Source organism: Pinus tabuliformis, chromosome 7 (assembly GCF_031772625.1).
Source record: "Pinus tabuliformis cultivar Carrire ecotype Pingquan chromosome 7, CPIR1, whole genome shotgun sequence".
Classification (NCBI taxonomy): Eukaryota; Viridiplantae; Streptophyta; class Pinopsida; order Pinales; family Pinaceae; genus Pinus; species Pinus tabuliformis.
This window is the reverse complement of record NC_142293.1, coordinates 541,033,180-541,046,711: the sequence shown is the minus strand read 5'-3', so window position 1 is coordinate 541,046,711 and position 13,532 is coordinate 541,033,180. Positions and strand designations below refer to the sequence as shown.

General features: G+C 38.7%; 1 protein-coding gene across 7 annotated transcripts in view; it reads left to right on the top strand.

Moving 5' to 3' along the window:
- Nucleotides 1-13,189, top strand: part of LOC149248456 (sugar transporter ERD6-like 6) — a 28,359-nt gene extending 15,170 nt beyond the window's left edge. For 6 of the 7 annotated variants that reach the window (XM_089458448.1, XM_089458450.1, XM_089458449.1 and 3 more), the window contains 5 exons: nucleotides 11,694-11,759; nucleotides 11,878-11,936; nucleotides 12,279-12,334; nucleotides 12,518-12,632; nucleotides 12,931-13,189. In XM_089458448.1, the coding sequence (XP_089314574.1) occupies nucleotides 11,918-11,936; nucleotides 12,279-12,334; nucleotides 12,518-12,632; nucleotides 12,931-13,043 (303 nt within the window). In that variant the 5' untranslated portion in view covers nucleotides 11,694-11,759; nucleotides 11,878-11,917 and the 3' untranslated portion in view covers nucleotides 13,044-13,189. The remainder of the gene's footprint in view (nucleotides 1-11,693; nucleotides 11,760-11,877; nucleotides 11,937-12,278; nucleotides 12,335-12,517; nucleotides 12,633-12,930) is intronic. The other variant, XM_089458451.1, reaches the window with a different exon arrangement.
- Nucleotides 13,190-13,532: the final 343 nt, after the last annotated feature.

Sequence of the window (13,532 nt, the reverse complement as noted above, 5' to 3'; positions counted from 1 at the left end):
GAAGTTGATCCGGTGCCCAGATCCCCATTCTAGCTAATTTGTACGACCTCATCTAGAAATCTTGTATGACCATCTCTACAAAGCTGCAAAATTTGCGAATCTAAAAAAATTGGGACGGAAATCTCCCTCTTTCACCTTCTCAGCTATTGAATCTACTATTTGCACCCCCTTCTGGAGTGAGGAATTTTTCTCATGGCAACTGCCAATCTGCAACTGAAAAATCAGGTCTCTGAAACTCGAAACCCCCTGAAAAATCATCTATTGTTGTTGCAACCACAACTACTACAACTAAGAAGCATCCTAAATACTGAATCAATTGTGTTCAGTATGATGCATCTGTCTCCTGAGCATCTGACTGCTTCTAGCCTCTGCATTGTCACTGAAGAATTTGCATTGTTGTTGACTCTGTACTGAGCCACTTGCTCTGTTGCCAACTCTGCGTTGCGCTCCCCAGCACCCGACTGCTACTAGTCTGCAACTGTCACTTTGGAATTTGATTGCATCTCTAACACTGATCCATCCTGCTACTGAATACTATGGGCCCCCATAGCTAGGTGATGATCCATGAGGTGGACTCCTCAATGGAAACTATTATATCTATGCAATCGCTGGGACTACAGCTCTAATAAGTCGCCCCACCTCTCTCCTAGAGGTATGGCTGCCATCATAGCCAAATCTGATCTACTCAAACTGTTGTTGCTGCTACTGCTCTGCTGCTGCTTCTGCACTGCTGATGTAACTACTGTAATAATGAGTCTGATCTCCCCATATCCTGAAGTACTAGCTTCCATAGGGTTGCTTCCTCTTAAACTAGTCTCCTTTTGAGTGTCGATCTCCTTATGGGAAATCTCTCTGCTACCTCCTTGCAACTTAAACTGTCCTTCTACATTGGAATTGGATTGCGTAGCTCTGCGCTGGAATCTTTTGGCTGGAACTACACCTGCATATTGCAACTGGGCAATTCGCACTACCTGTGTCACAGCATTTAGCTTTGAAACTCTCTTACATGTACTGATTGCAACTAGATTTGCAATTGTCATCTAAATTATTGACAACCCCTACTGACACTAAGTCTGCTACTATGATACCGTGGGCTCTTATAGCAAAGGTAATGGTCCCGCTGTTACAATTTGGAACTGATCGAACTGATCTCCTTGTTGCAACTTTGTTGGACCCTGGCCATCTCGCACATTGGAGCCTCATACTCCTCCTCCACTTGGATCTAGTGCCCTATTACCTCCTTTTGAGCCTTGTCCCTTACTGAGCCTTTCTTCGCTTTGCAACTTGCACTAGACAACTCACACTTCTTTCAACACTTGTCTGCAACAACTGGAAGTCGATCCGCTACCCAGATCCCCATTCTAGCTAATTTGTACGACCTCATCTGGAAATCTTGTATGACCATATTTGCAACGCTGCAAAATTTGCGAATCTAAAAAATTGGGACGAAAATCTCCCTCTTTCATCTGCTCGGTTGTTGAATCTGCTATTTGCACTCCCTTCTGGAGTGAGAAATTTTGCTCATGGCAACTACCAATCTGCAACTGAAAAATCAGGTCTCTGAAACTCGAAACCCCTGAGAGAAATTTTCCCTTTATTGTGTGTGCTTTTCTCTTTCCACCTGACATAGATTTTGCTGCTACAAAACCCTCTGCGTCCAACCAAGGTGGACGCAAGGAATCTGCTCAGTGAAAAATTTGAGTTGTTACTGCTCCCTCTGATTGCTGGAATCACTATCATGGGAAAATCAATTTTTCTGCCAACCTACAATTGAAAATCGAACCCTTGCACAACAATTCGATCTGCCTGTCTAGGTACTGCGCAACCTCTGAGAATTTCGCCCTGTTGCTCCTCTAAATAGTGAAATTCCCTTCTCCGCTTCTGAGCTTTTCTCGCCTCATCACTCGCATTCCAATACCATGTGAAAATTTCATCTATCACAACAACTGTAAATTATTTTCTTAATTGTTAATTTATTTAACTATTTATTTGCTATGACAAATATCAAATAATTCACTTTGTGATTTTCACCAATAAACTATGGAAGAAAATAGCGCTCGAGAAAATCTAGCAAACACATAAAAATATGACAATTATTTTTGGACAAATGTGCTCGCAAAAACCCAACTTCGGAAAATCGATGTAGCAGCTGAGGGTTTTTATTATTATGCAGCAGTGAGAAATTCTGAGTTTTTATTATTATGCAACAATGAGAAATTTTGAGTACAATAATCTAGATATCAAATGTTGGCTATCCTGCAAAAATTTGCAAATACTGGGAAAAATATCCAGAGGGAAATTACCCTCACTCTGAGCAATCCTGACACTCGACTGCTACTGAAAAGCAAGTCGTCCAACTGGGCCTACGTAGGCTCTACGTCAAGTTGAAGCTACCTGCCACACATGCTGCCTGAATCGTCTGTTAATCAAGTTGTCTTGCCTGCACCTGGCTACAAAAACGCTTCTTCGACACTTTGGAACCTCTGCCTGGCCTCTGGAACTAAAAATGCCTTCCTTCCTCAGCAAATCGAATTGCCTAATGAAGCTTCTGCACTGCCACTGCGCAACTTCTTGGAGAAATTTTGGCCTCTTTGCAAATGCACTCATTGGATCTAGAAAACTTTCTCCAACCTCATTGTCTTTGCCCCTCACTATTTCTATGTTCTTCTTTGGTTTTCGACAACGACTGTTGCTCTCTGGAAATCGAACTACGAAAGAAATCGAATCCCACAAGTGTATTCTCCATCTACCCATCGACTTCTTCTTCTAATCCTTTGTTGGAGCACCAACGACTAAGATTAAAACTTAATCAAGGGCCTAGATTAATTCCTTGTCGATCCATGTGAGTTTCTAGAGAATTATCACTTTATCTTAGTTAACAATGATTAATTAACCATATTCCCTAAGTTTAGACTTAGTAAATATTTAAAAATTGGCTAATAATCTAATTCATACACTTCTAGGTGGAATTTCCATAAATGATTTCTGGGTTATGGAGATCTCATGTATTTTAGCCTCTCCATAAAGTTTCGAGACTAGAGCACATTCGATGCTACAAAAACTAACAATTAACACCAAACTCACCTTGCATACGTTGCAGAATTGGCTACCTATAACCAAAAGGATGTGAAATCTAGGAGAACTATCTTAGATGCAGTGAAGGATCATCCTTCGAGACTAGAGCACATTCGATGCTACAAAAACTAACAATTAACACCAAACTCACCTTGCATACGTTGCAGAATTGGCTACCTATAACCAAAAGGATGTGAAATCTAGGAGAACTATCTTAGATGCAGTGAAGGATCATCCTCGAGGACAATAAGGGAGATGTGGGAGGCTTTAATGAAGCTTTATCATAGTGATAACACAAACAATTTTTTTTTGCTAAGAGTGAAACTCAAGAACACCAAGATGACTAGATCAGATACTGTGACCAGATATCTGACCAAGATCACATAAGTATGTGATGAGTTGGCAACAGTTGGGGTGGTCGTGACTTGTGACATATGATGAAATGGTAAGGACGATCCTTAATGGCTTCACCAAGCTATGGACTCTTTTCATGAAGGGCATCTTTGCACAAGAGCATCATCCTAATTGGGACAGATTAAGGGATGATTTTTTCTAGGAAGAGATTTGAGAGAAATCTCTAGAAGGCCAACAAAAGGGTGATGATCAGAACCTATCCCATGCTAGTAAGGCAAGATAGGGAAAGGGGAAGAAAAATACATGTGGATAGTGGTTTCTGTCTCCTGTCTATAAACCAACACCATCAATTGACTTGTACTTGGATAGTGGTGCATCAAACAATGTCACAAGAGGCATGAGATCTATTTAGCAGTTTGACGAATAGTGACTAAGAGTTGTTTGTGGAGGTAATGATGACAAGTATGTAGTGAATGGGGTTGGAGCCATGAAGTTCCAACTCAGGTTAGGATGTTCATTGCAAGTAAAGCACATGTTATATGTACTAGAACTGAAAAACAATGATGTATCCTCCACCATATTTCTAAAGCGAGTTGTTTGTGGAGGTAACGATGACAAGTATGCAGTGAACGAGGTTGGAACCATAAAGTTCCATCTCGAGTAAGGAGGTTCATTGCAAGTAAATGACATGTTTATGTACCAGGAATGAAAAAACAATGATGTATCCTCTACCCCATCTCTAAAGCAATAGACATAATAGCCCTGACGTAAATGTATTTGGCTACTAGAGTGAATATCTCCTCATAATCCACTTTGTCCTTTTGGGAAAACCCTCTTGGCTACTAGAGTGAATGTCTCCACATAATCCACTTTGTCCTTTTGGGAAAACCCTCTGGCCACAAACCTAGTCATGTACTTCTAGATGCTACCATTTGTAGCATGTTTGATCTTGAAGATCCATCTCGAATTGACCACTGATTTCCTCTTTAGCCTCGATACAATGTGCTAGAAATCATTGATGTTTAATTGGTTTTGTATGGACATTTGTGGACTGATGGAGGGCAGCGTGAAAGTGGTCCATATATGAGCCCTAAGTGCAGTGACCTAAGAAGGACTTTAGTCTTGCTAGAAGTGGCAGAGTTGGAGCAACCTAAAGAACAACTTGTGGAGGATTGCAGAGGCTTGCTTCAAGCCCTAAGGACCAAATCTCTTGAAGGACTAAGGGATTGTTAGAAGATGCAAAAGAAGAGCTCAAAGGTTTGATCAACCAGGAGTAGTAGCCCTAGACTTACTTTATAGAGAAGGACATCTATAACAAAAGTTGGGCAGTCCTCCATGCCCTAAGTTCATTGTTGGATAAGGACATTTGGTAGTGATAGTGGGAAGCCCTCCGACCCTAAGTGTGTTTTCATCAAGCAGCACAGGAAGGCCCTAGTGGGAAGAAAGTCCCAAAAGAGCTGAGGAGCAGAAGTAGGTGGTTGAGAGTTGTTCACAAACGGAGTTGTGAACAACTCAACAAAAGTCTCAATGTGTTCATGCGTTGAAGGACTAACAATCAACGAGAGAGCAGGTGGAGCCAAGTTTAGTGACCTAATGGTGCTGGTTCATTGATAGAGGTAGAGTTGTGTTGCTGGAGCCGAGTTTAGTGACCTAATGGCGTTGGTTCATTGATAGAGTTAGAGTTGTGTTGCTGCAGATCGAGAGCCAAAGGACTGGGCAAGTGTTTCCAAGGTACGACCAAGAGGAGCTGAGGGAGAGCGCTACATCAACCAGACGGTCAATGTATCTTGTTCAGGGTAGATTGGTTGTCAAAGTGACCAACACCAAACCCTAGTTGTATATCTCATACTAGTGGATGTGTGAGGGCCATTATCCTGGGTACGAGAGCCTTAGACGGTTGTATTATCAGTTTGATTAATATAACGAAGTTGGTTGGTTGTATAAATTTGTAAAAAGTTGTATATATTTTGTCCACTAGTAGATTTATTATTGTATATTGTTCTACTATGAAAATTACTCTTCTTGTGATACTTGGATTGGTAGCGTCAGCGATTTAAGATTCTATCCCAGATTCCAATATTGTGGAAAAACAATTCCAATATTGTGGAAAAACAATACGAGGTACATACTCCACCTAGGATACTCGATGTATATCTTTCATCAAATCATTTTCCTCAAGGAAATGTTTGTCCATCGGACCATTCTTATCCGAGTCTATGTGACTTGGGATTTTCATTCTAATCCATCACACTACATGACTTAAGAATGTTTGTCCAAGATGCTTATTCAATCCACCATTCTCCTTATCCATGCCCATGTACTTGACTTAGGATATTAGTTGTAATTTGTCATAGTGCTTGACTTGGGATATTAGTTGTAATCCGTCATAGTGCCTAACACAAGGAGAACCATGCTAATTCAAATCATCATTCTCCCTATCTGTGATGGATGCACTAGACTTACGGTTGTTAGTCCTAGCTTAGTACATGACACAGGGGAGAACCACTGTCGAACCATTCTCCCTCTCAACCTGAGAGGAGAAATCCATGCTCACTCCCTCTCGACCAGGGAGAATTCATCAACAAGCCTCAATTTGTGTCAGAAGTACTCATACGCCCCTTACATCAGCTTACAGTTGTTAGTCCTAGCCTAGTACATGACACAGGGAGAACTACTGTCGAACCATACCCCCTCTCAATCTGAGAGGAGAAATCCATGCTCACTCCCTCTCAACCTGGGAGGAGAAATCCATGTTCACTCCCTCTCGACCAGGGAGAATTCATCAACAAGCCTCAATTTGTGTCAGAAGTACTCATACGTCCCTTACATCAACAAGCCTCAATTTGTGTCAGAAGTACTCATACGTCCCTTACATCAGCGACCAACAATGGTTGTAGTTTCTTCAACCAACCCTCTTATCATTGACATTGCTCATCTTGCAACTCCTAGGGCTCCAAATTTGCATCCTAATAGTACACTGTACTTGAGGTCTTTTTAGGGTTTCAACAAATGCCCTCTTAATGGTACCAAACTTGTACCCTATTAGGGTTCCACAAATCCACCCTCTTATAAGTCCTTTATCTATCATTTAGATGACTGAACTAGGGCTTGATACACAGACCACACTTCTGCTGTTTGCCTCCTCAGGTATGACAGAATCTTAGGGCTTTTCCTAGCAGCCCACCCAACAATAGGTCCACTAACTGTTGTTCGATCTACCCAGATCTAGGGCTCTGAGTCTGCCCTCTCCTAGGGATTCTTCACTGCCACTAACAGTCCATGATTGACTGTCCTTAGGCTGCTCAACAACTGTCATTCACTTTCTTTATTGTACATGCCCTAACTGCTGCCCAACCGCTCATTCTACTGTACATTCACTGAGGTAATATGCTGCCTTGTTGATGATCTAACTTTGGGACAACCCCTTAAGAGTCAACGTATCACTTCAAAAACCCTTAACTATGGCTTGCTATATCTGCCTTTATATAGGGCTTATACACCTCTGTCCTAGTCCCTTCAAGACACATCTTTTCTCTAGCCCAAAGTTGGGCTCTTATTCCTCATTGTACAGACCACTCCTTTTCTGTTCAGAACCACGCTGCTCTTCTCTGATTGCAGCCACCCTAACCTTCAAATCCATCCGCATAGACAAGCATACAAGTGGTAGCATTGTCACAGGGTATGAGATCTAGTCTCTAGGGGTCTCAGCCCTCCTTTTTCATCATGAATCTGAGTGTGTGTGGTACAGACTTTGGGGCTGTAGCAACATGAAATAAACCCTCAGGACGGATCACAAAAATATGTCCTATTCACTTCAGGAATAGATCTAACAAATCACATCTCCTTGTATCCATTTCTCCTTGACGGCATCTTGCTAGATCTCCAAGACTCCTTCAGATCTCAGCTCCTTTCTGAGTTTCTTGGCCCAATCTAGGGTAGCCACAAACTAGCAACGATCTTCTCCTTGGACCCTGATCTCATGCACATTTTTCTTCTGGAGGATGTGGTCTTGCACTAGCATTCTGCTAGGCTTCTTAACCCTCCAAAACAGGCCTTACGGCTTTCCTATAATGCCCAGAAATCCTTGATATTATAGTAGAGAGTCTGCTTTTCAACACGTGCCCATAGATCCCTCTAACTTGACCATCCGGTTTCTCATGTTCTGCATTGTACCAATGTCATGTTTCTTCTTTACAGACTTGAGGAAAGTGGCATTCCTTATCTGTTCTGCAATGTACCAATGGCATGTTTCTTCTTTACAGATTTGAGGAAAGTGGCATTCCTTCGCTCAGTTTTCACTTGAGAAATATGCACCTGTGGTCGTTTTTCTTTTTCTTCTAGTAGCCCTACTAGGCCTCTTCGGCCGCCATAATGACTACATTTCTACAAGATTCCTTGATAAAGATGATCCCTTTCTCTCAAAACTTGGTTACTTTGTTACAAGAACATTTTCTCCATGAGCATGACTAGATTTAAAAACCCAGCTTACTTCTTGAGAACTTGTTCCTTCTTGACAAAAATATTCTGGAATTTTTTTATTCGAATGGATCAAGTTACGACCTCCTTAGTAGCTCATCTCAGCCTTCAAATGCAGCTTTTACATCTTGTCTTCTTTTTCATCTTCTCGATCTCCTTTGGAATGGATTCGTATTACACATTGTTTTATTAGAATGGATCAAGTTAGGACCTCCTTAGTAGCTCATCTCAACCTTCAAATTCAGCTTTTACATCTTGGCTTCTTTTTCATCTTCTCGATCTCCTTTGGAATTAATTCGTATTACACATTGTTTGTGTAGCTCGCATCATATATATCACTTGAATTTGAAGAGACGACATATATCACTGTATTATACCTCGGGAATTAATTCGTATCACTGACTCTTGGAGAAACTTCTATCACTATTCATCAACTCTAATGATGATTTCGGATCACTGTTGTTATGGGTTCTTTGTAGACATGTCTTGATACTTCTCAGAACTTTGCACATGAACTTCAGTCTAGTAGTTCAATGAGGAGTAAATTTGTATTGGAACCAAAAGATCGGAGATCAATGCATCATTGTATCACTGATTGATCCAGAGCTTCGCATACTTTGTTTGAGACTCTGCAGACCTTTGTAACAGTCCCTCAGGCTTCAGGACTTTGGCATGGATTCGTATTACACATTGTTTTATTAGAATGGATCAAGTTACGACCTCCTTAGTAGCTCATCTCAACCTTCAAATTCAGCTTTTACATCTTGGCTTCTTTTTCATCTCCTTTGGAATTAATTCTTACTACACATTTTTTGTGTAGCTCGCATCATATATATCACTTGAATTTGAAGAGACGACATATATCACTATATTATACCTCGGGAATTAATTCGTATCACTGACTCTTGGAGAAACTTCTATCACTATTCATCAACTCTAATGATGATTTCCCATCACTGTTGTTATGGGTTCTTTGTAGACATGTCTTGATACTTTTCAGAACTTTGCACATGAACTTCAGTCTAGTAGTTCAATGAGGAGTAAATTTGTATTGGAACCAAAAGATCGGAGATCAATGCATCATTGTATCACTGATTGATCCAGAGCTTCGCCTTTGTTTGAGACTCTGCAGACCTTTGTAACAGTCCCTCAGGCTTCAGGACTTTGACTTGCTTGAATCAGAATTTGGATCTTGATTTGTGCCCAACATCATAGGTACCATTTCATAGTGGAACTAGCTTCCTTATCCTCAGAATCTCGTATTGAATTAAAGTGTAATTACTGCCACAGAACTTCGCTTTTGCTAGGGCTTCAATGAAAAGAGTAAAGATCCTAGATCACAACATGGATGCTAGGGTTTCAATGAAAGAATAAAGATCCCTTAATGATAGAATCAATATCCTATTCATTTTATAAAGTGAAACCTATCCAACCCCTCATTAATATAAAAAAAAGAGGGTTCACACTCAATCACTAAGACCTGGACCAACTGCATCCATAAGTTCAACAACTCCTTATATATCTTCTTTATATATCTTCTTTGAACAAATTTTCCAATTAAGAAATTTATTAGCGTAATACAAAGCAAATTTTCCAATTAAGAAATTATTTAACGTAATACAAAGCCTGATAGACTATACGACCTTCCCCTACTACCATCCTTACCTCTGACTCTTTCCTCCTATTTTTCACTTTTTATTCTTCCAATTCTCCCCTAGCTACCCCTTCCCACTATTTCAACTGTGCTTACCACCTTTCAAGCAATCCAAATCCAACATGTTCTGTATGAAACTCAATATTTCACAAGCTCAATGGACTCCACCAAAACTCCAAAATCACTAAGGAAATCATATGAAGGGTTCTTGAAAATACAAGCACCCATATTACAGACCAAACCTGCAAATTAGACTACATGGATCATAATGGCTATTATGTAAAATGAAACTACCCATTTCGCCTTCATTACCGTATTCAATGATACGTCATTATTGCCTTCACCCAGGCAATTTCCAAGGTAGTCATGTACCTTCCACTTTATGACTCACCTAACACAAGTGATGATTTTCCCAAGGTAGTCATGTACCTTACCTTCCACTTTATGACTCACCTAACATAAGTAATGACTTTCCCAAGGTAGTTTTTGTGTTCGTTGTGTGAATAGTTTGTTGTTGCTTCTCTTTCATTTCAATTTCAACTTATTTGGTAATTTCCATGTTAAACTAATCGTATTAAAAATATGCAATTTAAAATAAAAACTGTCAAATCAATTTTCTTTGGGCTTTTGTGGGAAGTCATAGGATCCATATCAATTTTCTTTGGGCTTTTGTGGGAAGTCATAGGATCCATATCAATTTTCTTTGGGTTTTTATGGGAAGTCATAGGATCCAAGAATTGGCATGAAGTATGAAAACCATATCCATGGCAAATGAGTATAGTAACAATCCACATGATTAGTCCAAGGAGAGATTTTCAAATTGGAATATGGCCATTCTCAAGTCAATTCTAGCGAACAAGTCAAGTCAACTCTAGCGAACAAGTCAACTCTACTCTAGCGAACAAGTTTGAACCTTTTACGGAGTTTGGTGACTCTAATTTAAAAGTTTGATTGGACTACTTGTTGGGCATTTAATTAATTCTTAATTTCTTAGTATCTTAGAAGTGACCCCTAAACAAAAACTATTTTAACCCCCTCCAAGAAACCTAATTGAAGAATATAATGCTTTCCTCACTTTGCCAGGATTACTAACATTGTGTGCCAATTGGATTTTGATTCATTTCAGCACATGCATATAATAGGAGTACTTATAAAATCCTAACATTGTGTGCCAATTGGATTTTGATTCATTTCGACACAATTGGATTTTGATTCATTTCGACACATGACACATTCAACCTAATTGAAGAATATAATGCTTTCCTCACTTTGCCATGCACTAGGATTACTAACATTGTGTGCCAATTAGATTTTGATTCATTTCAACACATGCATATAATAGGAGTATTTATATAGGAATATTTATAAAATCCTAAAATTGTGTGCCAATTGGATTTTGATTCATTTCAACACATGGATATAATAAGAGTATTTATAAAAGGTTGAATGGAAGCAGATAATGAATCAGCACATGCATATAATAGGAGTATTTATAAAAGGTTGAATGGAAGCAATGAAGAGAAAGAAAATGCTTTGTTAGCTTTACTAGGTACCAAGACCACCAATGTTTTACGGTACCTAGATTATAATTCTTTTCAACATATGGCATGCAAAAGGAGTCTTTTAAATGGTTGAATGAGAACATTAAAAAGAAAGGTAATGCTTTCTTATCTTTACTAGGTATTGAGATCTTTACTAGGTATTGAGACCATTAATTTTTTGCAATACTTAGATTTTGATTGATTTCATCCCATGGCATAAAATATGAGTTTTTTAAAAGGTTAAAGAAGGCATTGAAAACACATAGGTTGTTATTTGTAATAGTGCATCTTTTGATATGTGAGGAATAAATTTATTTTCTTCTTGTTTCATGCTCATTCTGCATATATATTCTCAAATATGAAATATTCTTCACTATTTTGTCTTTAGTGAGTCTGCAGGTACGTTTTAGTGAGTCTGCAGGTACGTTTTAGAGTTCCAGTTGTCAGTGTATTGTATAAGATCATGATTTAAATATTATTTGAAATTTCTTATTTGGTTTGAATATTATCTGAAATTCCGTATTTGGTTTGAATATTATCTGAAATTCCTTATTTGGCTGTGTGAAGGCTAAATTTATTTTCTTCTGTTTCAGGCTCATTCTGCTGTAGATTCTCAATATGAAACATTTTTCACTATTTTGGCTTTAGTGAGTCTGCAGGTACGTTTTAGAGTTCTAGTTGTCAGTGTATTGTATAAGATGGGCCTGTAGTTGCTGCCATCATCTTGTATGTGATAAATGGTTATTATAATATTATTGGTCGATGGTTTCATTACAGATTTATATTGCTTCATTCTCGCTTGGTGTTGGGCCATCCCATGGATTATTATGTCCGAGGTAATGTACCTTCTTAGATATTCCCTGTGAGATGATTGCTTCTTGGCGCAAGTTACTTACTACATCTTTTCTTCATATTGATCTAATTCCATTGTTCAACCAGTATCTTTATGCAGCGGTTTAAACAATAGATGCACTGATTTCTTTTGTATGTGATAAAAAATAGTTAATATTATTGGTTGATTTTTTTCATTACAGATTTATATTGCGAGAATGATCTAATTCCATTGTTCAACCAGTATCTTTATGCAACAGTTTAAACAATAGATGCACTGATTTATTTTGATTTCTTTTGTATGTGATAAATAGTTAATAGTATTGGTTGATTTTTTTTCATTACAGATTTATATTGCTTCATTCTCGCTTGGTGTTGGGCCATCCCATGGATTATATCTGAGGTAATGTACCTTCTTAGATATTCCCTGAGATGACTGCTTCTCAGCACAAATTAGTTACTACATCTTTTCTTCATACATCTTTTCTTCATATTGATCTAATTCCATTGTTCAACCAGTATCTTTATGCATCTATTTAAACAATAGCTGCAATGATTTCTTTTGAATAGTCCTTTCTTACTGCAGATACTCCCCCTTAATGTCAAGGGTGTGGGTGGTAGTGTAGCTACTTTGTCAAATTGGTTGACATTATGGGCAGTAACAATGACTATCAATTTACTTTTGCAGTGGAGCTCTACAGGTAAGGCTTGCCAAATTTAAGTATAGTTCCTTTGAATGCTTGCCCAAGCCACTGGCATCAAAGCTTTCTGTCCGGGCTTCCCTTGATTACAGTGGCCATTACGTCCTTCACATTATGAGAGTAGCCCCTGAGAGTCAGTGTGCAACTATCATTGTTCAATCTTGAATGATTGGGCTAGTCGTAAGGCCAACTTTTTTGCCTTTGGATTACAGCTTCTTTTTTTCCTTTGGATTACAGCTTATATGTTTGATTATTTACTTGCCTATTTGATTATTGAGCTACCTCTTTTTTGCTGCAGGAATAACAAACAACATTCATGATTCATGCTATTGTATCTGTGCTATGATCCTGGTCTTTGTGACAGTTTGTGTGCTTGAGAGAAGAGATCCAGTCGTCCTTCAAATGAATTGAATGCCTTGAAAGCCAATTACAGGTCAATGAAATGGTTTATATATCCAGCCCCATTTCATCCTTCGAGTGCTTCCGAGTGTAAATTACATCTTAATAAATTGCAAGCCTAAAAATATGATTTTTTTAGGCATATTTTTATCTTTTCAGGATTTCTATGACTGCATTGTTCCCTTCCCCGTGAGGTCACATGTGCAATAGAGCTCTACTTAAAGGCAGAATTTGAAGGTGGTCATTGAAGTCCATCGGTTGAAAAGTCTAAGAATTGAATTAATAAATTTTCAATGGACAATTTCATTGTTGCAACTCCAAGGATAGGAGGGTATCCACAGTTTTGATGGTATATTATCAGGAGCAAATTTATTGTGAAACGTTCCAAGATTTTTTTTTTACTCTCTTTTTATTCCTGAAACGTTCCAAGAGTTTTTTTTACTCTCTTTTTATTCCTGAAACGTTCCAAGAGTTTTTTTTTCCTCTTTTTTAAGCGTTCTA